The following is a 23,961-nucleotide window of genomic DNA, read 5'->3' on the forward strand; positions in this document are numbered from 1 at the left end:
CGGGAAAGGGGGGGGTTGCTGCTGGGATGTTCCCACCGGAAGTGTGTATCACCCATCTGACCCAGGAAATCAGCCCCCAGACCCACCCTGAGGCACATCCTGCAGAATAAGTGGCCTGCACCCTTCCAAAGGTCAAGGTCGAGGAAAGTCCAGAAAGACAAAGGAGCAGGGCTGCGTGTCAAGTCGGGGACGGAAGGAGGCCCCTCGCCCCTCCCCCAGCCGCTGCGGGGCCCGGAGTTAAGTGCGGGAGTGAACCTGGACAGGTCGAGCGTGGGGGGGCAGGTGCCGGAAAACACGGTGTCAGGACGACTGATGGGATTTTCACTCGGGCTCTAAGTTATATACACGGGAGATTGCCTGAACTTGACCATCGCCCTTTGCTTACATAACAGAAGGTGTTTGTTCATGGAAATGCACGGTGTTTCGTGTTTCCCGGTGAAGGTTGGTGATGTCTCCAACGCACTCTCAGATCACTTAGAAAAATGGAGAAAAAGGAGAAGTTGTCTGTCGAGCACAGTGTTTGCTTTTAGATCATGCTTACAGGCAGAGACAAAGCAAAAGGTGAACCCCGGGTGGATCCAGCTCTGGGATCTAGATTTTCTTTCCGCAAAGGGATAAATAGTAAATATTTTGTGCTCTGTGGGCCAGACTGTCTCTGCCACAATTACTCAACTCTGCTGTCATAGCGGAAGCTGCCGGGGACAGTATGTAAACAAATTGGCGCTGTGCCGCTAACACTTTATTTGCAAAAAACAGGCTTGGCGCAGGTGGTTTGTCCATCCCCGACCTAGATGAGGGGCATACGGAAGTTCATTGTAATAGTTTTGCAACTTCCTTCCTAGCTTTGTGATCAGACTGTGGTCCCTAAATATCACCTCCCAAGAAGCAGGGCTCCTTGGAGAAATGGCGGGGTCCGGGGCCAGGGCAGGGTGAGCCCACAGCATGCCTCTGGGCTAGAACATGACCTCTTAAGTCTGGCGGGGGCATGTCAGAAGGACTGAGGGGCCCACCTGCTGTCATAGAGCAGGACAGTCACCGTCATAACCGTCGTAACCGTCTTAGAGTGCACGGCTCCGCGGCGTGAAGCACTGTCAACACCCCAACCCTCCGTCTCCAGAACTTTCCATCCCCCCACACGGAGACTCTGTCCCCACAAAGCACGGACTCCCCACCCCTGCCCCAGCTCCCACCCTCTCCTCTCTGTCTGTGTGGAGGGGACTCCTATGGGGCCCTCCCGGGAGTGGGGTCCTACAGGACGGGTCCTTCTGGGTCTGGCTGCCCTCGCTGAGCCCCGTGTCCTTGGAGTCTCTCCGCATCACGGCAGGAGTCCAGGTCCCTTCCTTTCTGAGGCTGGACCGTGTTCCCGCGTGGGGACGGACTGCGCGGTGTTTATCCTTCCTCCCCAGGTAGACACTCAAGTTGCTCCAACCTCTTGGTGTGCAACGTGGGTGTACAAGTAGCTCTTCAAGACCCTGCTTTCAATCCGTTCAAGTGTGTGTGTGTGTGTGTGTGTGTGTGTTTTAATAGAACAGTTCCAGGCAAAAGATGCAGAGAAAAGGAAAGCATTCGGATATCACCATTTTTGCAGTCCCAAATGATGCCTCTTGAGGAACGTTCCCCAATGGCTGCTAAGACCATCAGGAGAAAGGCTCGATGAATCAGACTGATGCCCCCTAAACCCAGGGATCAATTTAAACACAGAAGACAGAGAGAATGAGCTGGATGTTCCATTGTGTGTCTCCTGGAGAGGGGCAGAGACGCAGGGACCAGCGTGGAGAGAACCAAGCAGAGGTTCAGCGTGGAGGCTCACAGGCCCCCCGGGAGTCCCGATTCCAAACAGGTGAGTTCGCAGGGGTTACGGGGAAGGAGGAACATATCTGTCGACACTGCGGCTGCCCCTTGCCCTGTCCGGAGGCTGGGAAGTTCTACGGGACAAATGGCCTGGGTTCTTCAGCAGATAAATGACCAAGAAGAAAAGGTTGGGGCTGCTTCCCGAGGAAGAGAGTTACAGCAGCTAGTGACACGTGCGGGCTTGGGTTGTGAGCAAACGTCTGTGACTTGAGCCCATCAGTGACGAGGAACCCTGTCATCGTGGACCCAGGGAGGGGTCAGTACTGGCCTAGAAGGGCTGGGTCTCCGTCCTGGCTTCGGGGCCAACTTCCCCTTTAGGGATCTGTGCAAATGTTTTTAATTTCTTAATACAGCAATCATGAATACGTAATGAGCCCAGTCTGGATTTCATTGGTCTTTTCTACCAACATGTGTTGAGCCCACAAACGCCCACATGCAGCCCTGACTCTCCCCCCTGCTTTTGTAGGTTTGATATTTTCCATGATTTAAAATGAAAGGTTTTCAAAAGAGTTGGATGACTCCTCGGCCAGGTGACCGAGGTCCACAGAGGTGGCAGGCTGATGATGCAGCAGAAATGGCCTTCTGCTTCGGTGGTCCTAAAACCCGTAACCTGAGCCCAATCGTGAGGAGAATGCCAGGATTCACCAAGGGACTGTCCAGGAGATATGGTCACGTCCTAACCCCCGGGATGTGGGGATGTGATCTTCTGTGGAAACAGGGTCTTTGCAGACGTCATCAAGTTAAGATGAGGTCATTGGGGTGGGCGCCCATTCAGTATGACTGGTGACCCTATAAGGGACGAGAATGTGGACACAGATACAGACGCACACAAGAGAGGGGTCCACGTGAAGATGGAGGCTGTGATGGAGAGACAAGCCCACAAGCTAAGGGGTGCCTGGAGCTCCCCGGGAGCAGGGAGGGGCCCTCCCAGCCACACATTTTACTTCTGCTCTCCAGAGCTGACAGACCCAGTTTACTTTGTTCTAGAAGCTGGGGGAACAAATGCAGTCCCAGACCAGCGTGCTTCAGAACGCCCAGGATCAGCAAAAACAGAGGAAGTCGGGAGCTTTGGTCTACCCGCTAGACTGGCTGCTCCCCGATTCATGAATCTCGGGGCAAAAGCCAGGAATTTCTCTAAAACTCACAAACGAGGCAAGTCTGAGAAACCGTCATGGCCCAGAGGTGCCTCAGGAGGCGTGATGGCCTCAGGTTGCGTGGTGTCCCGGCGGGGGTCCTGGGACAGGAAAAGGACACGAGGGGGAAACTGAGGAAATCTGAATACCGGGGGACTTCAGTTCATGGCGTGTCGATGTCGGGTCATGGATGATCAAGAAAAGGTGCGTGTGAAGGTCGGATGTTTGTAATAGGGAAACGCGTCATTTCACGGGGTGACTCTTCTAGTTTCACATTTTTTTCTGTAAATAGGACTATTCTGAAAAATAGTATATATTTTTAAAAATAAAAAAAAAGAGGTGCCTGGGTGACTCAGTGGGTTAAGCCTCTGCCTTTGGTTCAGGTCATGGTCTCAGGGTCCTGGGACTGAGCCCCGAATCAGAGCCCAGGCTCTCTGCTCAGCAGGGAGCCTGCTTCCCCCCCCCCACTCCGCTCCCTGCCTGCCTCTCTGCCTACTTGTGATCTCTGTCAAATAAATACCTAATGTCTTTTAAAAAAATAAATAAATGAAAGTTAAAAAAAAAAAAAAAGGCGTGCAAAGAATCAGTATCTTGACGTCACCAAACCACAGGCGGGAGCCTCGGTTAAACGACTGCATGTCTCTGTGTGGGTCTCCCAGCTGACAACAGAGGTGGGCTGAGGCCTCTGGGGCACCGTGGTCTGCGGGAAGTGGGAGCATCTCCGTCCGCATCTCCACCTTCATCAGAGGTGGATGGCGGCTCCTGGAATTGGGGGTGAGCAGCGACGCGGCTGGGCTCGAATGCCAGCCCCCATCGCACCCGCCCTGCCGCCCCAGGCCGGGGACAGATGCGACGCCACCTCCACGCTCCAAGCGCGTGGGTCCCGCACCAAGGACGTGCCCTGCACGGGTGGATGGACCCCGGCAACTTGTCCCCACCTTCTCCACGCGGCTACCCCACCTGGGACAGGCGCCCTGAGAAGGGGCAGCGCAGTGAGACCCAGGACGCCCCCAAGAAATCACAGGTGTCCGGCCTGTCCTGTTTTTAATGTCTCGCAGGGGCCCCGCTGGGGGGGTGGGGGGGGGGGAATAAATAGAGAAAGGTCGTGAGACGCAGCGCCGGGCCCCCAGCCTGGGAAGTGGGGGAAGCGCGTGGGCCTCGGCCTCCCTGGTCTGTAAACAGGGCGAGACACGCTTGGAGGCACAGACTCTGGAAGGGACGGCGTTTTCGGGGTCTCTCTTCCCGCCGGGGACAGGGAAGTCCCCGCGCTCTCCGGACTCAGGCTGGCAGGCGCCGCCTCCCGTCCGCCAGGGGGCGCCAGAGTCCGTCCCTGGGACCGAAGTCGCCCCCCGCCCCGCCCCCCGCCGCCGCCCCCAACACCGGGCTGGCGCGTCGCCTCCGTGGGGTCCCCGGCCTCCGCCCCGGGGAGACCCAGCCCAGGGCAGGGCCCCCTCACTCTGCCTCCGCCCTGCCGTCCCAGGCGGCCCGTGCGCTACCTCTCCCGGGAGGTAAACGGAGGCCAGGGAGGGCCTGGGGAGGGCCGCGAAAGGAGCAGGCGGCGACCGGCCTTCGGACCCGCGACCCACTCGCCGCCCGCACGCGGGGCTGAGCGACGGGGGCATCCGGGCTCCGCGAGCCCCGGGCCGCCCGCAGGTCCCGCCCGCCACGCGCGGGGCGAGCCCGGGGGCAGCGGCGCGGGGTCACAGCAGGTTGATCTCGTCCAGGTAGCGGGCCAGGACCGAGTCCCGCACGTCCTTGAAGACCTTGCGGATGTTCTGCGTGTCCGTGGCGCACGTGTAGTGGCTGAAGAGGCGCCGGGAGCGCGGCCCCCTCCTGCTCCCGTCCGCGCCGTCCACGCAGCCCGCGTACATGCCGGTGTACATGTCCAGGATGAACCTCTTGGCTGCCTCCGCGTCCTGCTTCGGGCCTGCGGGGAGAGGAGCGGCCAGTCAGGGCTCGCGGTCCGCGGGGCGGGCCGGACTGTCCCTCATCAGGGCGGCAGGGCCGGCAAGGACGGGGCAGGCGGGCGCCATCTTTGGACTTTATACAGGGTCACATGACCATCAGGTCCAGCCAATGGGAGCTTCAAGAATGGATTCCGGTGTGACACATGACCTGGGATGATCCAATAAGACTGGGCTCTGGGACTTTGGGCAGAACCGTGTTAAAGAAAGAAGCTCACGTGTCTGGGTTTGTAACTGAGGGGCTGGGAACCTGGAGCTGCGGACAAAGGTCTCTCTGAGCGGGGCAGATGGGTAAACCGAGGCCAGGAGAAGGGGAGGGATGGCCACCCTGGGGAGGCCGCTGACATGCTCAGCCTCTCTGTGTCTGTCTGCGTCTTTGTCTCAAGCCAGAGCCCACGGCCTGGCTCTGCTACTTCCTAGTTGGGTTGCCTTATTCGGTCGTCCCCGCAACTGCTGCAAGCCTCAGTTCCCTCACTTGTAAAATGGGGATCCCAACCGTCCCCAGCCGCCCAGTGTTGTGAGGATTCAATGCAGCCCTGTAGAGGGCTCTCTACTCAATAATGAGAAAGTTGTTGGCACTCTTCCAGAAAGTTAGGATCCCCAGCGGGTAAGTCTGCTGGCTCCTGATCCAGACTGCCTGGGTTCGAATCTTGCCTCTGCCACTCCCCGGCTATGTGGCTTTTGGCAAGTGTTTGCACCTCCTTGTGCCTCGGTTTCCCCACCTCTACGTGGTGAGAAGAAGGAATTCTGCTGCACTAGGTGCTTCCAATGGGGTTTGATGCGTGAGCTGTTGTTATAATCACAGATGTTATTTAGTACAGAAGAGGGAAGGACTGAGCGCCAGAAGTTGGCAAAGAGTTCTCCAGCCTATGGCTGGGAGAAAAAGGTGAGTCATGAAGGTTTCCTTTGATGTGAAGGAAATAATCCTTCAAAACTCTCCACTTTCTCCGCATCCCCAAACTCTCCTGGCCATGTCTGCCATGCTGGAATAAGCTGACATCTGTCTCCCAGGCCCCCAAATCTGATTGGCTGATTGGTCTGATTGGCTGAGAGGAGCTCCCGTGGGCTCTGAGACCTGACAAGGCCAAAGGTCACACCCATGGTGATGTCACCAAGTTTATAGCGGCATCTGCCATGGTTGCCTGTGTATTGGGGTGACTAGCATTCCCCCAAATCCCTGTCCACCCAGAACCTCAGAGCATGACCTTATTTGGAAATACAGTCTTCAGTTGTCATGAGTTAGCCCACAATGGCGTCATACTGGATTAGGGTGGGTCTGGTAGCCCATGACTGCAGTCCATATTAAAAGAGGAAACACACACACACACATAGCCATGTGATGGCTGAGGCCAATGGGAATGCTGTGTCTATAAGTCAAGGAACCCCAAGGATTGCAGGCAACACCAGAAGCTAGGAGAGATGCCTAGCTCAGATGTCCCCTCAGAGCCTCCAGAAGGAACCAGTCCTGCTGACGTCTTGATTTCGCACTTCCGGCCTCATTACCTGAGGGGGATACACTTCGGTGGTTTCCTGCCACCTGGTTTTTGGCCCCAGAAAATGAAGCCAGCTTGTCTCCAGGATCGCGGCCATCACTCCCCTCCCTGTACGTGGGTGCCATCTGGCCATCGAGAAGGGAGTCTCTTTGGCTCCTTTTGAGTATGATCTGGCCCCAGTGACTTGGTTGACCAATAGAGTGAGGCATCTCTTACCATCTGGGACTTGTGAGGCTCCCCCCTGCCAACCCCCTGAGGCTGGAGTCGGGTCACCCCAAAACAGTCATGCTGTGAGCAAGCCCAAGGTTCATGGATTAGGAGACACCAGATGGGGCCAGGGAGGCATGTAGAGGGAGAGAGGGGGGAGAAAGAGAGAGCAGGAGGGGGAAGGACGGGGAGGCAGGAGGAAGAGGGCGTAGAGGGGTCAGACATACAGTGTTGGAAGTCAGAGTGGGGGGGATCTCACTCGCGGCCACCTCAGCTGATGCCACGCGCATCAAGGATGTGCTCATCCGCCTCACCCCTTCCCAAGTTCCTGCAGCGCAAAAACTTGAGTGAAGCCAAAGGGCTATGTTAAGCCCCTAATTTAGCGGGCGTTTGTCGCTCAGTTTGTCGCTCAAGCCCCTCCACAGTGGCCCTCCAAGGAGAGTTCGAGCCCATTCACCCCTTCCTGGGACGCACCCAAACCCCACTTGCCCTCTCTTTAGAATATAACCTGTTCCTGCCCAGGGTAGGGTTATAGTCCTGATTCACGCGCCCTCGCCAAGACACGACCGTTGGTACGGGTACCGCGTGTAAGACGGTTGCCGTATCAATGAAAACTGAGCCCCGTGCCTTGGAAGGACTTGTCCAAAGGCCAGGCACTGGTTTCTTTTTGCATCTGCTATCTTAGATAGAGATAAGATGCCTACGAAAGATTAAAAAAAGAAGTCTCCAAGATCTAGGCTGATTCTGGAAATAGTTGTTGGCGCCTTCCAGGTGTGGCTTATGACAATGAACTCTACGGCAGACCCACACACAAGAGATCTATGACACCCGCCTCCTTAGAGGCCCCTGTTTGAAGGCACCGCATCAAGAATGGTGGCAGCTGTCACTTTCTCCCCATCCTGCAGAGGGGGGCACTGAGACTCCGGACTTGGGTCTGGACCTCAGGTCTGTCCCATCGCATATGAAACTCCACTGACTCTAGCCGAGGTAGAGTCTGAACCAGCATTTGTCTTGGGAGCTGCTTTTGGGAGATGAAGGGTATAGAAAGTTCTAGAACCACTCACCCCGGAAACTGGGGAAGTAGGTGGCCAGGTGGGAGGTGGGGATCTTCTCCTCGAGGATGTCAGTTTTGTTGAGGAAGAGGATGACAGATGTGCTTTTGAACCAGGGCAGTTCCAGGATGGTGCCGAACAGGGCCAGGCTCTCCTTCATTCGGTTCTGGGTCGGGGGAACAGGTAAGTCATTACTCCAGTGGCCAGCTTGGACCACCGACCCCCCCCATGTGGAGGTGGGGCTGTCAGCCTAACGTCCAAGAACTTGGGGCTCCCCAGCTCCTGCGTGGGTCAGAGGGGCTGTGCCCATGCTTTTGTGTGCCTCTACTGGCTTGACTAGTGTCCCCACCAAGTTCATTTCCCTCTAGAACTTCAGAATGGGACCTTATTTGGAAATAGGGGTTTTCTAAGATGTAATTAGTTGAGAACAAGTCACAGTAGATTGTCACCTCCCATGGCAGAGGTCCTTATAAAGAGGGGACATTTGGACAGAGATACATGGGGCTAAGACCATGTGACCACAGAGGCAGAGATGGGGTGTCGTGTCTCCAGGCCAAGGGACACCAAGGACAGCCAGCGACCCCCAGAAGTAGGGAGAGCTGGGGACAGAGTCTCCCTCATGGGCTCGGAAGAATCAGCTGACATGCCCATCTGGGGTTTGTGGCCTCCAGCCCTGGGAGAGGAGATGTCTCTCTGTGGCTCCAGCCCTCAGGCTGTCACACTTTGTCACGGCAGCCACAGCAAACCAGGACATGGCAGGGGTGGGGGTGGTGTGTGCTGCATTCGACCAAGCTCTGTGGCAGAATGACCTCAAATTTATTCTGTTGCATTTGGTCTGACAGTTAAAATTTTAGCATCGACCCTTGGATTCCCCAGACTGGGTGTGTGAAACTTTAACCCCTAAAAGCGCAAATGTCTGAAGCGAGCCAGGTCCTAATGAGGAGAAGGGTTCACAAAGGAGCAATGCCCAGCCTTTCTGAATAAAAGCAGGACGCTCTCCCTGGGGCATGACCCATTTTCCCAGGCCAGCTGCATTGTGCTTCCTGGGGCCATGTCTCGGGATGAGAGAGAGAGAGAGAGAGAGGGAGAGAGAGTCCGGGGTGTTTATGGATCTGTGTCTTAGACTCAATGTTCTGACCACAGAAGAGTGGCGGTGGGGTGTTTTGCTCAGCTCCACATCCCGGGCCAGCAGGAGGCAGCGCACCCTGCACCCGCGGTGGCCCTCACCTCCTGGTTGTTCTCCTCCAGACACTGGTCGTATTCACTCAGCGAGGCCAGGTAGATGAGGGCAATCACGTTCTCGAAGCAGTGGATCCACTTCTTGCGTTCTGACTTCTGGCCCCCGACGTCCACGATCCTGCCAAGGATCACCCCCATCAGACCTCATCAGGATCCCCTGCCATGGCACCCTGGACCCCAGGCACATCTGGGGTGTGTCAAGATCCATATTTAATAACAGCAGGAATCAGGGCGAGGCTCCGGGCCAATGCCTCTGCTGTGTGAGTGCATTTCAGCCCCGTGGGGCAGGTGTTACTCTTGGGTCATTTACACATGGAGAAACTGAGGCATGGGAGGGGAGACTTTACTGAGCTTCTGTTCTGGGATGCCTGATTTCCACCCCGTGGCAGAAGACAGCAGGCCAGACACATCCGGGGTCTGGCAGGTGACCTGGAACCAACTGCAGAATAGTCCAGGACTCAGTTTCCCCATCTGTGACGTGTGCACTGTTCTGTTGGGGCCAACATCGCCCTGTCTGTGTGTGGCCCAGGGCAAGGGCCCAGACTCCACCTCCACACACCGCAACAAAAGCCTGAGCCCTCCCGTCTTCCTCTTCTCTCCTCTCAGAAATGTGGGTCACTGATAACAAGGCTTGCGTCATTTTCCCGGGGACGGGACTGTTACCCAGGCAGCCAACAGGAAATGCCAGACGCCCCAGAGCAAGAAGGGACTTGCCCCTTTGTATGGAAAACCAGGCTGGTGCCTGTGGCTCGTGATCCCTGAGTCCAAACCAAACCCTCTTGGCCCTCTTGGGACTCCCTGAAACCTCAGAGCAGAACGGGGGGTGCACTGGCTGAGAGCAGGGCTCTGGGGACTGACAGGTGTGAGGGATGCCATTGCCAGTCTCCCGTCTCACAGTCTCAGCTTCCTCTGAGCCCTCACTCCACGGGTTAGCTCTGTCCTTGGCCTAAGAACACACTCAAGGCTTCCCCCCTGAAAATCAGCACCTCGGCGCGGGCTCTCCTGTGAGCTTCCCCAACCTCTATTTTCATTCCTAAACTTTGACCAATTCTTCCACCCACATGCTCACCCCCCCACCCGTCCGCGCATCTATCCAACCACCCACCGTCCATCCTCCGTCACCCGCGCACCCACGCACGCACGCATCCACCCATCCGCCCATTCCTCCACCCAGGCACCCACCTCGGCACACCTGCACGCGCAGACACGCACCCGTCCGTCCACTCGTTCATTCCATCCGTCCACTCATCCTCCCACATTCACCAACTTCCACTCTAATCTCGAGCTGATCACCACTAGCAAAGCAGGAGAACCAAGCTCCTCCCCTGGCCTTGTGCGGCTCTCCATCAGGGGAGGAGGCCGACAGCAAACGGAAAATGATGAACCATCCTTGTAAGGACTATGAAAAGGCCAGAAGAGCATGTTTGAGGGGTCCATCCGGGGAAGCGTGGGAGTCAACATGGGGGAAGTGAACACAACCCCTTGTGTCCGGCCCTCGCTCTGCACCCTCCACAGCTCCCCGCCAGGAGCCCACAGACACCGAGCTTGCTGAGGTCATCAATCCCAGAAGTCACTTCTCTCAGTGTACTCTTCCTCACCTTGCCTTAGTCTTTGACACTGGCCATCATTCTGCCTGGATAAGCCCCTGTTGCACTGGCTACGTACACCTCCACCTTCCAGCGAAGGCCTGTGTGTGTCCAGCCACGTGCCAGATGCACCAGACTCCTCAGACCCTGGTGCCCCAAATGACTTCACGGTCTAATCGAATACCTCCATGCTGCTGCCACCACCATGGCCCAACGTTGACCCCATCACCTTGATTTTCAGATTCTTCTCCTCATCTAGTCCTGCCCCTTCCACGTGCAAAACGATTTTTGCACCACCCCTTCAATACCATCCCATGCCCGCTGCGCCTGCCCTTACCAGCCCTTCCTGCTTGGATCATGGTCCTGCCCCCTCCTGAGTCTCCGACCTCCATTCTCACCCCCCAAGAGGATCACCCTCTGAGCTCCCCCAGCCCTGAATCAATCCCTCTGGAATGTCACTGACCACAAAGTCGCTGCTCCCCCTAGCCAGCGGCCCTTCAAGATTTATCCTAATGATCTCCTACTCATCCTTCAATGCCCTAATACCAATGTCCTCTCCTTAGGAAAACCTGCCCTCCGAGAGCTCTGGTTGCCCCACTCTGGGGTCTTCCAGCCTCAGACCTGGCTGTAAGGGGGCTGAGGGTGTCTAGATCTGGCTCTGCCCCCTTCAGCCTGGAAAGCCCTTGAGGACTGGGACCAGGAAACTCCTCTTCATCCTTCAGGGCCCCAGTTCCTCTGCCCTCCCATAGGAAACTTTCCCCAGCTCTGGGCTGTGAGCTCACCGCAGGTTGGTCTTCTGCACGGAGAAGCAGTACTCATTGATGCCAGTGGTAGGCATGCGGCTTCGGAGCACGTCCTGGGCTGTGGGGATGTAGCCCTCCTCAGTGATGCGCTCCAGGTGGGACAGGTAGCTGTGGAGGGAGGAGTCCTGAGGCCCAGTCTTGCAGCCTTAGTTTGTTTCTCAGACCCCCCCACCCAAAGCCCGGTGAGGCCCCTGCTCAGGGAGGGGCCAGGATCTCTGGCTCTGCAGGTGGCCCAGAGCATCACCCTGACCTGGAGGAGCATCGGGAAGAAGCGGTTTTACCCTCAAGCTGGAAAGCAGCATGATCTCAAGGACAGTATGAACTCAAGAACAGTCTCACTTGGCGGGGGGAGGGGGAAGTCACCTTCGGGGAGCTGTCACCCAGTGAATCTGTCCCAAGAAAAGTCTCAACTGTCAAATCACCCTAGATGCCCAACATTGTACTCAGGACAGTGTCACTGTGTGATGATGAGCAGTGTCACCCCAGGAATGATGTCACGGCTGGTCAGTGTCCCCCTGAATGACATCACTCTGGAGGAAGACTGTCCATAGCCAGCCCACCCCACAGCATGTCCCACAGCCAGAGCCCACCAGCCTGGACCCTGACTGTCCAAGAGCGATCCCCGGGAGGAGCTCATCCCTGGCTGCATCTCAGCTGTGCCCTGCACCCCACACCTGCAGCCTGCAGGCCCCCACACTCACTACACAGCTGAATCAAGCAGGTGGAACTCTCGGCGGCGCTCGTAGCAGGCCCGGATGCCGGCGTCCCTCCACAGCCACTGTATGGCCACGGCGTAGTGCTTCTCGAAAGTGGTCACCTTGTAGGGGTCCTGGCTCATGACCACACTGGCATAGTGCTGGGGAGGGAAGCACAGGGAACTTCAGGACAGCCTGGCAGGGTAGGGCCACACACATCCCTGCGAGTCACTGCCTCTCTCTGGTAGGGAGCCCCCCCGCACCCACACTGCAGTCTTGCTCCACCCCTCTGTTCTGCTCCGCACCTGTGTGTCCCCAGACAGAGGGCGGAGAGACAGCAGACAACACAGTGGGGACATCAGTTCTGGTTCTTGGATGCCTAGGGGGCAAGTTGCTACGGGACCCCCCACCACAGACCAGGTAGTGCAATGAAGCCCTGTGGCCAGGTCTCTCGGGGAGATGGAGGCACGTGCAGCCTGAGCCGCCTGCCCAGCAGCCCTGCATGTTTCCCCTTCTTCCTCCCAGCAACCTCCACTCCATCTCTCCTCCTTTCTTTCTAGCAGGAGGGCGTCCGTGCCTCTCAGACTTCCTGTGTTGGCCTGTGCATGTGCGGGTGTGTGCGCTGGTTTGTGCACACACGTGGGTGTGTGTGCATGTGGGCTTGTAGATGCCTGTGAATCCGCATGTGTGTGGTTGTGCTTCTGGGCACGTGCATGTGAATGTGTGTTCCTCCGGACTGGGAATGTAACTAACACTTCCACGATCTCTAATTAACACCATATTGTTGTATTGCCAGTGCTATACAACAGGGGGAAAAAAAGGAAAGGTGTCAGGTTTGGGAAGGAATATGTTATGCTGTGGTTATTCACAGGTAACATGACTATAGGTAGAAAATCCCAAACAGCCTAGAGATGAGCTGTCAGAATAAACAAGTTAACTTAGCAAGGTTCCTGAATGTGAGATCAATAAACAAAAATCAAACGGGTGGCTGTATATTAACCATGAACCAGTGGAAATTTTAAAAAATGTAAATTTCATTTACATGTTAGTTAGTTCTGAAAGATATCAAATACTGAGGAATAAATCTAACAACAGATGTGAAAGCCCTCTACACTGAAATGTAGAAAACATGGCTAAGAAAAATTTAAGAGAGCTAAATAATCGGAGGGCTGTGCCATGTTCATGGATTGAAAGACTCAACATTTTTTTAAGCTTCTAGTTCTCCACAGATTAATCTACAGATTCCATGCAGTTCTGCTAAAACCCCAGAAAGGTATGAAGGGGTGTGTGTGTGTGTTTGTAAAAATTGAAAAGGTAATTATAAACTTTATGTAGAAATGCAAAAGGGCCTGGAGTAGCCCACACAATTCTGGAGAAGAACAAAGTGGCAGGATTTACACTAGCACGCTCGAAACCTAGATATTAGGAAGCTACAATTATTAACATGAAGTGATAGTCACTCAAAGATAGATAAAATGACCAATGGAACAGAACAGTGAGCATTAGTGGGTCCAGGCACATTTGAACACCTGATTCATCACAAAGATGAGACTGTGGTACAGTGGGGAAAGCATAAGAGGTATTAGCATGATTGAATATCTGTCCTGGGGGAAGCAAGGCAAGGGGGGGTGAAAGAAAAGCAACATAATCCCTGCCTCACACCCTACTCAAAAATCAATTCCAGGAATGTAAATCTACATATGAAACAACAAAGCTCCCTTGAAAGATAGCAATAGAGAGTTTTATCATGACCTTGGAGTGGAAAAACATCTCAACCTGGCTCCAACCTCCCTCCCCCACGAACAACACATTATTAACCAGAAGACTGACACGCTTCATTCAAATTAAGAGCTATTCATCCAGACACCATGAAAATGCAAGGAACGGATGGGGAGAAAATATTTGCAAAATACATAACAAAGTTCTCATATCCAGAACATACAAAGAATATGCTACAAATCAGTAAGAAAAAAACTGATACTGAAAGAAAGAAAGAAAGAAAGAAAGAAAGAAAGAAAGAGAGGGAGAGAGAAAGAAAAAATCGGCAAAACTAAAAACAAAAACAAAAATGGGCAAAAGTTTTGAACAGGTACTTCACAAAAATGGAATATCCAAATGTCCAACACACATATGAAATGGTGTGCAACCGCCTTATTAACCAGGGAAATGCGAATCAGAACCACAATCAAAGACGACCAAGAATGCACCAGAATGGCTACAACGAGGGGACAGCATCAGGTGTTGGCTCGGATTTGGGACAAACAGAACTCTTCACACACTCCTGCTTGGAGACAGTTTGGTGTCTCTTCCTGATCTAACCCACTTTCTGATCCACATCGACTTCTATGCAGATACCCAACAGAAATGCACAGGTTTTCTTAAAATATATATGGTGGAAAGGGAAAAACCACAAGTATACCACCAACGATGGAGGAATTACAGACGCGCTGCACTGTGCAGTGCCAAAAGCCAGACATGGCAGAACCTTCCATCTAACTCCATGTAGGAGAAGTTCAAAAATAGGTGAGATGCTGATGGAAGACGGGATAGTGGTTAGCCCTGGGAGGGGGGTTGGGTAGTGATGTTGGGAAGGGGCCTCGCTTCTCCTTCTCGTCCCAGGCAGTGGTTACACACATGTCTTGGTTTGTGATGATTCACTGAGTTCACCATCGGGCTTCTCTGGCACGTGTGTTATATCTCAATAAAAACATTATTCTGTAAAGCAAAGCGGTGTAACCAAAGGTGGTGGGGTGGATAGCAGGTGCTTATCTTTGGTCTTCCACTTGTGGACTGTGAACATTTAGCCAAGTGTCTCTCCTCCTTGAGCCTCCTGTTTTGCATCTAGGAGATGGGGACCACGGCTCCCCGCTGGAAGGGGTTTCCTGCTTACTGTGGCCTACTACATTCCAGGCACATTTTGAGAGCTTTCATCACTTTTAATAGACCACATTCTTTTACCAGCCCTGTGAGGAAGGTGCTACCAGCCCCATTTGGTCTCCCGAAGTCCTTGGACCAGCTCAACTTCAAAATCAGAAGCTTTTCGGTTCGAGAAAGGTGAGGTCATGTCACACCTGTCGGGATGGCTATTATAAAAAGCAAACAGAGGACAGGTGCCGGTGTGGATGTGGAGAAGCTGGAGCCCTTGTGCCCCACTGGGGGAAATGCAGACTGGTGGAGCCGCTGTGGAAAACAGCACGGAGGTTCCTCCAAAAAATCAAAATAGAACTACCCTGGGATCCCGCAATTCCACTTCCGAGTGTTTGACCAAAAGAATTCAAATCAGGATCTTGGAAAGATATGAGCACGCCCCGTGTTTCCTGTAGCCCCATTCCCAGCATCCAAGGTGTAGAAACGACCTAAGTGTCCACCAGCAGGTGAATGGATAATGGAAACGTGGTGCACGCACCCACACACATGCACACACACTCACATGCACATGAGCATGCGCGCACACACACACACACATCAGAATATTATATGGCCTTACAAAAGAAGGGGATTCTGCGTTAGGTAACTGGTTGAATGAATGTGGGGGCATCACATTAAGGGAAATAAGTTGGTCACAAAAGGACAAACATTGCAGGGCCCCACTCACATGAGGCGTCTAGAAAAGGCAACCCCCATGGATGCAGAGAGCAGAATAGGGCCGCGGAGGGGGGATTTGGGGAGCTGCCGTCCAAGGGGCACGAAGTTGTAATCAGGCAAAGTGACTATGTCCCAGGGATCTGCCGTCACCAGCCCTGCCTGCTGCACGTGGAGATCGGTTGCAAGGGCAGAGCTTGTGGGGAGCGTCACTGAATAAAATTTAACGAGAAAGGGATGTGACATGTGCGTGCGCAGCGGCCCTCCCGCAGCAGGACAGGCAGGACTCAGTCCAACATTCCCCTGGTGAAATAGGGCCTGGTTCAGGACTCCCGCCCTGGCCGTCGCGGGGGCCAGAGATGACCGAGCCGGGGGTGCACGGGGGAGGCAGGAGAGGGGAGCCGCTGCCAAGTCGCCTGGGATGCACGGAAGACCCCCAGGAAAGTGCTGGATGAACCTAACATGATCTGGGGGCCCAAAGGACTCGGCCATGCCCCACGTGCTGACCTGCGGGGGCCTGAGGGGACACAATCCTGACCCTGAGGAGTCTGAGGGGACACGGTCCTGGACTTTGGGGTCTGAGGGTGCACTCCTGCCCTGGGGGTCCTAGTGGATACAGCCTGGGTTTGGGAGTCTCTAGGGACGTGGTCCCATCCTGAGGTCCAGAGCCCCCCCTCCGCCCCCGCCAGCTTGGAACCCAGGAGGGGAGGCCCCAGGATGCTCACGCCGCTCTCGGGCCTGCTGAAAGGGATCTGCAGCCGGTCCATGGCCTCGATCATGGCCCGCATGGAGACGAAGATGTTCTGGTAGACGAGGGGCCGGAAGCCCTTGCGGTCCTCCTCCGAGTAGCCCGCCCCGTGGATGATCCGCATCTGCTTGATGAACGTGCTCTTCCCGCTCTCGCCGGGCCCTGGGGAGGCAGACGGGCCGCTCAGCCCTGGGGCTCCCGCAGCCCTCCCCGCCCACCCCCCCATGCCTTCACGGCCCCAATCCTGGCTTGGCCAGGGCCGCGCTCTGTGACCCGGGACCATGGCCTTCATCTTCCGGGCCTCAGGCTCCCCCGCTGTAAGACGGGGTTTGTGACAGACCCTGCCTGCCAGCTCCCAGGAAAGGAGTTCACTGTGAGGGGCTCCCGGGGCGGGGGGGAGGGGCAGCAAACTATCCTGCGGGCCGTCTGTTTCTGCGTGGCCGGCTTTGAAACCTCGGACGCTTTTTACGGTTATAGTTTTTAAATTTTTAAATGATGGGAAGGAATTTTTTTGAAAAAGTCTATTTTGTCACATACAGAAATGATGTGAAATTCGTGGGTCAGTGTCCACAAATAAAGTTTTATTGGCACACAGTTGTGCCTGTGTGCCTACAAACAATCTATGGCTGTGTCCTCGATACAGGTAGGTGGGAAGTCCGGCCCCTGGGACTGAGAATATTTACTGTCTGCTTGTACACGAAAATTCGTGGAGCCCTGGCTTACATGATGCCTAGACAGTGCAAGCTAGGTCAGCTAGGGTTCACTGTTAGCAGCAGTTGTAGCCCTGACTACAGTAGGAATCACTATCATTACTATTTGCTGTAATTCTGGGGGCAGAAACTTTAATGAAGGAAATAGAATAGAATAAATCGTGTTTAGCTGACTCCAGCTGAATGTCAGAGAAGGCCTCTCAGAGGAGGTAATTTGTAGAATTGAGATCTGAAGTCTGGGAAGCTTGCTCTTGTGCCAAAATGTGGAGGAAAGGCACTTCATGCAGAGGGCGCGGCCCGTGCAAAGGCCCTGGGGCAGAATCAGGCCTGGTAGTTTGGAGGAACAGAGAAGAGGCCATTTGGCTGGGGCAGAATGGGGGAGGGAGAAAGAGGGAGAGGGGGAGGGCAGGGAGGGCAGGGGACTGGTGGTGCAGGGCCTGGGGACCAGGAGAGGACTTGGGACTTTGACCCCAGGGAGGTGGGAGCCCTGGAGGGTGGTGGGGTGTGGAACACCTGACCCAGGTCCTCACAGGTATCCTCTGGCGGCTACTGTAGCAGGGACAGACTGTGGCGGGCAAGGGCAGGCTGGACCCAGGTGGAGAGAAGGGCACCTCTGAGAGCTCCTCGGGGGACAGACTCAACAAGACCTTGCTCAGGGATCAGAGGGTCCTTGCAGGGCCGACTGCACGACTCACGGGCCAAGTGCGAGATGAGGCCCTTCTGAGCCCAGAGCGCTGTGGGCCCACCCCGGTCCCACACCCAGGAAGCCGGCCCTGGGCTTGCGACAGCGTCACTAGGATCTCCGACAGCCTGGGCTGGAAAGTCAGACACCCAAGGCTCAACCCCGCCGCTGTCCGAGCTCTGGACCCTCGCTCCCGGTGTGCCTCTGTTTCCTCTTTTGTGCAGTGAGTGTGACAGCCAGGCAGGGCACGTGGTACCAGGAGGTCCCGCCAACACCTTCCTGCCCTGCCCCGCTCCTGGGGGACCCTGGCGGTGGGTCCTTCCAGGGACAGGATGGCGGACTGGAAGGAGGAACAGGAAGCAGCAGAAAAGGAAGGGGTGGTCTGGTTGGAGCCCAGAAAGAGGAAACGCAGCAGAGGGAGCAGAGAGAGGGTGGGGGGGGGGGAGCTTTTGCCTTGCGTCAGCCCCCCAGAAGCTCTGCACCCCCACATATCTGAGGGCAACAAGGGTGGGCCGGGAGAAACCGGTATCTGTTAAGTCCACGGGACTCGAGGTCCAAGAGAAAGACCAGCTTTTCTCTTGCCCCGAGGGACACCAGCAGGGAAAGGGGAGAGCCGCGCTGTGAGTCAGGTGTGCGGGCCGGGCTGGTGCCTGCCTCCGCCGTCACCTGCCCCTGGTCCTCCCTGCTTGGCGGGGGGACCCAAGCCCGTCAAGTATTTAGGGGTAAAAAGCCGTCAGGCCTGCAACTTACTTGCAAGCAGTTCCGGGGGAGACATGAGTACGTATTATTAAAAACGCGAACACATAATAAAACAAATTGTAGATATAATAACGCATCATCTAAAGGACGACTATACACACAAGAGTGTGTGCACAGAGAGGGGGGACCGAGGCCATACGGTAAAAGGCCAACATATGCAGAAGAATCAGGCGCCCCTTTTCCGCGAGGTTTGAACGTGTCTCAAATTGCAAAGCGAAGGGGCTGGGAAGCTTCCGTGCAGCGTGAGGTGCTGGAGGCGGCGGCGGAGCAGGAAAATGGCCCCGTCGGAAAACCAGTGACGTTCTCGGCCGTGACATGCGTGCTGCCCTCTCCGCTACGCGAGCGCGAGGGGAAGCCGTTTAGGAGTCGACAGAAACTCTCTGCCCTACCTTTGCCATTTTCCTGTACCTGTAAAATTATTCCAAAATAAGGCATTCCCCCCCCCCCCCGCCCCGAGCACCCGAACAGCCCACGCCACGGGTCCACGGGCTGAAACTGTGCAGCGCGGAGCCGCACGGGTCTGAGATCACGGGGTGTCTTGGGTTCTACGAAGGGAGGCGTCCAGCTCAGCCAGTGTCCCTGCGGGGCAGCGTGTGGGTAGCACAGCCCTGAGCCCAGCACGCACCGCCGCACCAGAGCCTCCCCTGACCGGAGGACGGCTCTTGGCTCACTGTTCGTGTGGGGAAACTGAGTCCCAGGTGGGCTCACGGGCCTGCTGTGGGCCATGCAGCCGATGGTGGCCGAGCTGGGACACAAACCTCACTCCATCTGAGCCCAGAGCCCCTGGGTTTTAAGTGGGACACCGGGAAGTTCCCATCACGATAATCACGGCGAGCGTCCACCCGGGCCGGGGCCAAAGCCACCTGTGCCCGTCCTCGGTGAGTCCTCTCTCGACCTCACTGGCTTGCCATCTACAGAAGACGCCCAAGGGTCAGAGAAGGGAGGTGATTTTCCTAGGGCCACACAGCCAGCAGCAGACTCAAGCCCTAACAGCTCTTAAACCAACAAAACGGGATGCGGCCCGCCAGCCAGGTGAGGTGTCACCCGAGTATCAGACGACATCATCTAGATGATGTCATCCGAGAATCAGACGACGTCGTCCGAGTATCAGGTGATGTCATCCGGCTTGGGGGGTCTCGGTCTCCCCCAGGAGTGCGGAGAGCAATCCCAGGCCTCACAAAGCAACAGCTAACTTGATGTTTCTCTCTTCTCCTCTGGTTTGTTAAAGGGAAAAAAAAAATCCTGGTCGCCACCAGCACCCCAGACCCTGTGACTCATGAATGGGTCACAGGCGGAAAACTCCAGCGGGTGGAAACCTCTCTTTGCAGCCCAGGACCGTCCTGAAGCCACGAAGGGTGCGGGGACTGCTCAGCCCCAGGCTCCCGGGCGGCTTCGGGAAAGCCCCTGGTGGGGCGGGGGGAGGGGGGCCCAGGGACAGCTCTGCCCACCTGGCGGGCCAGAGGGGAAGTGGCTGCTTCCTTCTGGGGACGGATGAGGAAGTGGAACCTCGCAGACACTGGGAAGAGCTGTGCCAACCCTGGTCATCACGAGACACCCGTGCGGCTCCTTCCCTAGGGGGCGGCAGCTCCAGGAAACGGGGCCTCGGGGGCTCGGGGAGTCAGGTCTGGGCAGCTGGAGGGCCGGCGGCTCAGCGTCCATGTCCAACTCGGGCTGGGGCTGGCTGCCAATCCCAGACCGATCCTGTCACCTCCCTGGGCCTCAGTTTCCCCATCCGTCACTGAGGAATCAGGGCTTTTCTCCCCAGGGGGCACGTTCGCAGGGAGGTCGAGTGCATGGGCTTTGGACCCAGAATTCTAGGTTCTGATCCAGGCTGCGTGACCTTGGGCTCACCGCGTCACCTCTCTGAGCCTCAGTTTCCCCATCCTATCTACCTCCGGCGCTGCGGACAGAGCCAGCTCCTCCGATGGCTTCATTCGCTCTGATGTGCCTCACTCCCCAACACGCCAATGGCTCCCTGTCAGGGACAGGCTCCTGGCCCCTCAGCCTGCTTCCTCAAAAAGATCAACCACCTCCAGGAAAAAAGAACTTTTGGATTCAATTCCTGTTTTGGGTCACCAGCCACGCATGGGACGCGGACAACCTCCCCTCCCCCACCTGAGTCCAGCAGAAGGGGCTTCCTGAGTGGGGCTGGCTGGGCAGCGGTCTGAGCTGTGTAGGGCCAGGGACCTCTCCTCCCCAGGTCTGGCACAGCTCCGGGGAACATCGCCCTGACACAGGACTCACCCATCCCCTTATTCATTTATAAAGTTTGCTCTGGGCATCCGCTCTCTGTCGGGGTCACCGTGCTCCTGGGCCGGAAGCGGGGGGCCGGGGAAGGAACGAGAGAGACACGGTCCTACCTTCGTGCTGTTTGCTGTGTCCCTGGCGAGACAGACCATGGAACACAGTGAACCAGTCTAAGAGAGGGTCAGTGAGCGAGGGCTGGGAAGAAAGATCACGTGGATCGAGTGGAGGAAAGAGTAGGGTGGGGGGCCTTTGTAGTGGGTGAGTCCGGGAAGACTTCCCGGAGGAGGCGACACATGGGCCATGCTGCCTGGAGTGAGTGTACCAGCCGTGCAGAGGTGTTCTGCTTCTAGAAGAACAGCACGTGCAAAGGCCCTCCGGTTCGGGCATGTGAACTTCAGGTGTGCAAGGACAAGCTCACCGACGCCGATAAGCCCGAGCCTGACGGACGGAGGGAAGCAGGCAGACAGGACCCAAGAGAGGGCACCGCCCCGAAGGCTCGCGGCCTGGAAGGGATGATGACGGGTTTGGTGGACGACTGGACGCCCGTAACCTCGACAGCTTCGAAGAAACGGGCAAGGGCTTTGAAAGGCACTGACAACCAAAACTCACTGGAGAAGAAATAGCCTAGCTAGCCCTAATCATATTATTATTAAAAGGTAATCAATCACACATCACGTACGACACCTACCATTACTGGAACAGCCTACCCGGGCTGAAGAAATCCGAGACAGCTATTAAAGCAATTAAATTCCTAATTAAAAGCTTCCAGGCTCAGACAGCCTCATTGGCGATTTTACCAACATTGAAGGAAAACAAAATAGTCCATGAAGAAAAGCAAAGAACCCCAGTGGCCGCCTGCGGGTTACAGGAGGGAGAGGCAGGAGCCGGGGTCCGCGAGGCCACGGGGCCGGAGGCTGGACCTGGACGGCCAGCTGCCTTGGAAAACTAAATTGTCTCTTACCAGAACTAGGTATAAGCCTAGACTGAGAAGGGCCTGTGCAGGTGCCGTCCCGGGGTCCCATGGCTCCACCGCTCCGGGCCCCGCCCACTGAGCCAGGCAAGAGCGAGGCCCCGGCACAGATGGCCAGCCTCCTGGCCCCGGGCCGGCCGGCCAGCCCCCCTGACTCCGGGACACCCCACACCTGCCCAGCCCACCCCCCTCCCGTCCCTGCTAGGGCTCAGGATGTCCCACGCAGGGTCAGGCCTGTGGGGTTGGACCCGTGAGCTGGACGAGACCTCGAGCTCTCCCGGGTCTCCCTTCCAACCCGCCAGCCCGGTCGCTCCTCCCTTCTACTCTGATTTCTCCTGCTCCTCACTCTTCTTGCTGCCGGAAATTATTTTCTCTGTTTGTTGGTGTCTGGGCCAACCTCGGTCTCCCTCGTGGCAAGCGATGAGGTCCACGGCGGCTGGGACCTTGCCCCTGCCCGTGGCTGCTGTGCCCCAAGAGTCACTCACTGTCTCTTGAATGAACGAATGAACGAATGAATGAGTCCATCCGTCCATCCGTCCGTCAGTCACAGCCCCTGGCAATGCTGGGCCCAGGGCACTCCGCGGATGGTCAAGCCCTCCGTGGGGCAGGCCCGCGGCCGGGGAGAGGGCGGGAGGGCCTGTGGAGCCGCAGCCGGGAGGGCCTGGGGAGGGCCTGGGCGGGCTGCAGCGCGGAGCTCGTGGCTCCCCCCACCCCCACCCCCGAGGCCGCCGCAGCCGCAGCCGGTAGGGCGGGCTGGGCCTGCTGCCCCGGGGGCCACCTCCACTGCAGCACCTGCCCCTCGAGGCGGCCGGACCCGGATGTCTCTGTGCCTCTGTCTCCTCGCCCAGAAACGGGCTCCCAGACGCTCCCGGCCTGGTGGGGGGGTCTGATCGGCACCGTGTCCCCGTCCCAGTCCCCATCCCGGTCCCGGTCCCGGGCCCCGCCCTGCTCACCCAGCAGCAAGAGCTTCAGCTCCCCACGGTCCCGTTTCTTCTGCTCCAGGAGGATCCTGTTGATCTCCTGGTCGATGCGGGCGGCCGCCTTCTCATCCTCCGTCAGGCACCACGGGCAGCAGCGCCAGGTCAGCGAGCGGGCCATGGCGGGGGTCTCAGCGGGCACGAGGCCGCATGGCCCCGGCCCCCGGGGGAGGGCGCCCCGCCCAGCCGGCCCTGGAGAGGGCTCTTGGCAGTGGCCCGTGGGGGGGGGGGGCGCACTCTTCTGGGGGGGGTCACCCCTAGAGACCCCTGACGTCCCGGCCTTGGGCACCGGGCGCCCTGAGCGGCGAGGCCTGAGTGCCAGGCACAGGCGGGTGGGGGCAGGAGGAGGAGCCCGGGAAGGTGTGGAGGCTCAGGGCTCCCCGCCCATCTCCAGAACTGCCTGCCCGGCCCTGCCAAACTGGTTGAGGGTGGGTGCCCCCGGGGAGGGCGGGCTGCCTGCGAGGGACGGACGGGACCGCAGTCTGCCTCCCGCAGCGCCCGCTGGGTCCTCCTTCCTCATTCTGGAGGAGGCGTGGACTCCATCCTCCCCGGCCTCTGACACCGCCTCCAGGCTGGCCCCAGGCCCACCCCTTCTTCCCCTCCTCCGAGCCAATTAGGAGAGATCATCAGAACGCCAATAACGATCTTTTCTGAAAAGCGGTCAAGGCTGGGGGCTCCCATGTGCGGCGGCTCCCGTTACCCGCCGTGTGCGGATAAGTGAACTGGGGCCCGGGGTCAGGAAGTGACCTGCGGGGGCAGCCCCCGCGGCAGCGGCGGAAGGACACCCGGGCCTGGGAGCTGGTGAGGCCCCAGGCTCTAGACGCTGACCAAGCAGCCCTGGGGAGGGGCCCTTCCTTCTTCCTGAGGACATTTATTGAGCGCCGACTGTGTGCCAGGCACCGTTGTATGCACCTTGTATGCACGACAGGGAACAAAAGGACAAAATCTGCGGCCTCCCCGCCTAACATTCTAGATAGAGACCCAGACGAAACCCAACCCAGTTCTCAGACATATTCTAGCCTGTCGGACGGTGCTAGTCTCTGAACAAGAAATAAAGCAGAGCAGGCGGGGGGTAGGGGATGTTGGGGTGCTGGGGCTGGGGGCGTTAAATAGGGGGTCAAGGAAGGTCACCTTGACCGGATGACCCGCGGCACTAGGAGAAGGAGCTGGACAGGCAGCCTGGGCACAGGGGGGCCTTGGGAGTCTAAGCCATGCAGGGATTCTCCCAACAAGGTCACAGGGCCACTAGAAGCAGGACAGTGA

The 23,961-nt window shown here is 57.1% G+C and overlaps 1 protein-coding gene across 1 annotated transcript; it reads right to left on the minus strand.

Moving 5' to 3' along the window:
- Positions 1–4,011: 4,011 nt before the first annotated feature.
- Positions 4,012–23,225, minus strand: GNA15 (G protein subunit alpha 15). The gene is made up of 7 exons (XM_004771348.3): positions 22,675–23,225; positions 16,331–16,515; positions 12,030–12,184; positions 11,308–11,436; positions 8,928–9,057; positions 7,713–7,866; positions 4,012–4,911 (listed from the first exon to the last, which is right to left on the minus strand). The coding sequence occupies exons 1-7, from the start codon at positions 22,817–22,819 to the stop codon at positions 4,685–4,687; spliced, it is 1,125 nt and encodes a 374-aa protein (XP_004771405.1). The 5' UTR covers positions 22,820–23,225; the 3' UTR covers positions 4,012–4,684.
- Positions 23,226–23,961: the final 736 nt, after the last annotated feature.

Source organism: Mustela putorius, unplaced genomic scaffold (assembly GCF_011764305.1).
Source record: "Mustela putorius furo isolate JIRA1106 unplaced genomic scaffold, ASM1176430v1.1 tig00000095_pilon_pilon_pilon, whole genome shotgun sequence".
In the NCBI taxonomy this organism is placed as follows: Eukaryota; Metazoa; Chordata; class Mammalia; order Carnivora; family Mustelidae; genus Mustela; species Mustela putorius.

Excerpts from the sequence above, each read along its gene's own strand:
- GNA15 (XM_004771348.3), bottom strand. The coding sequence starts at position 22,819 with ATGGCCCGCTCGCTGACCTGGCGCTGCTGCCCGTGGTGCCTGACGGAG. Across the intron at positions 7,867-8,927 it reads TGGAGGAGAACAACCAGGAG|AACCGAATGAAGGAGAGCCT; the intron begins GTGAGGGCCACC and ends CCCCCGACCCAG. Across the intron at positions 4,912-7,712 it reads CTACTTCCCCAGTTTCCGGG|GCCCGAAGCAGGACGCGGAG; the intron begins GTGAGTGGTTCT and ends CTCTCCCCGCAG.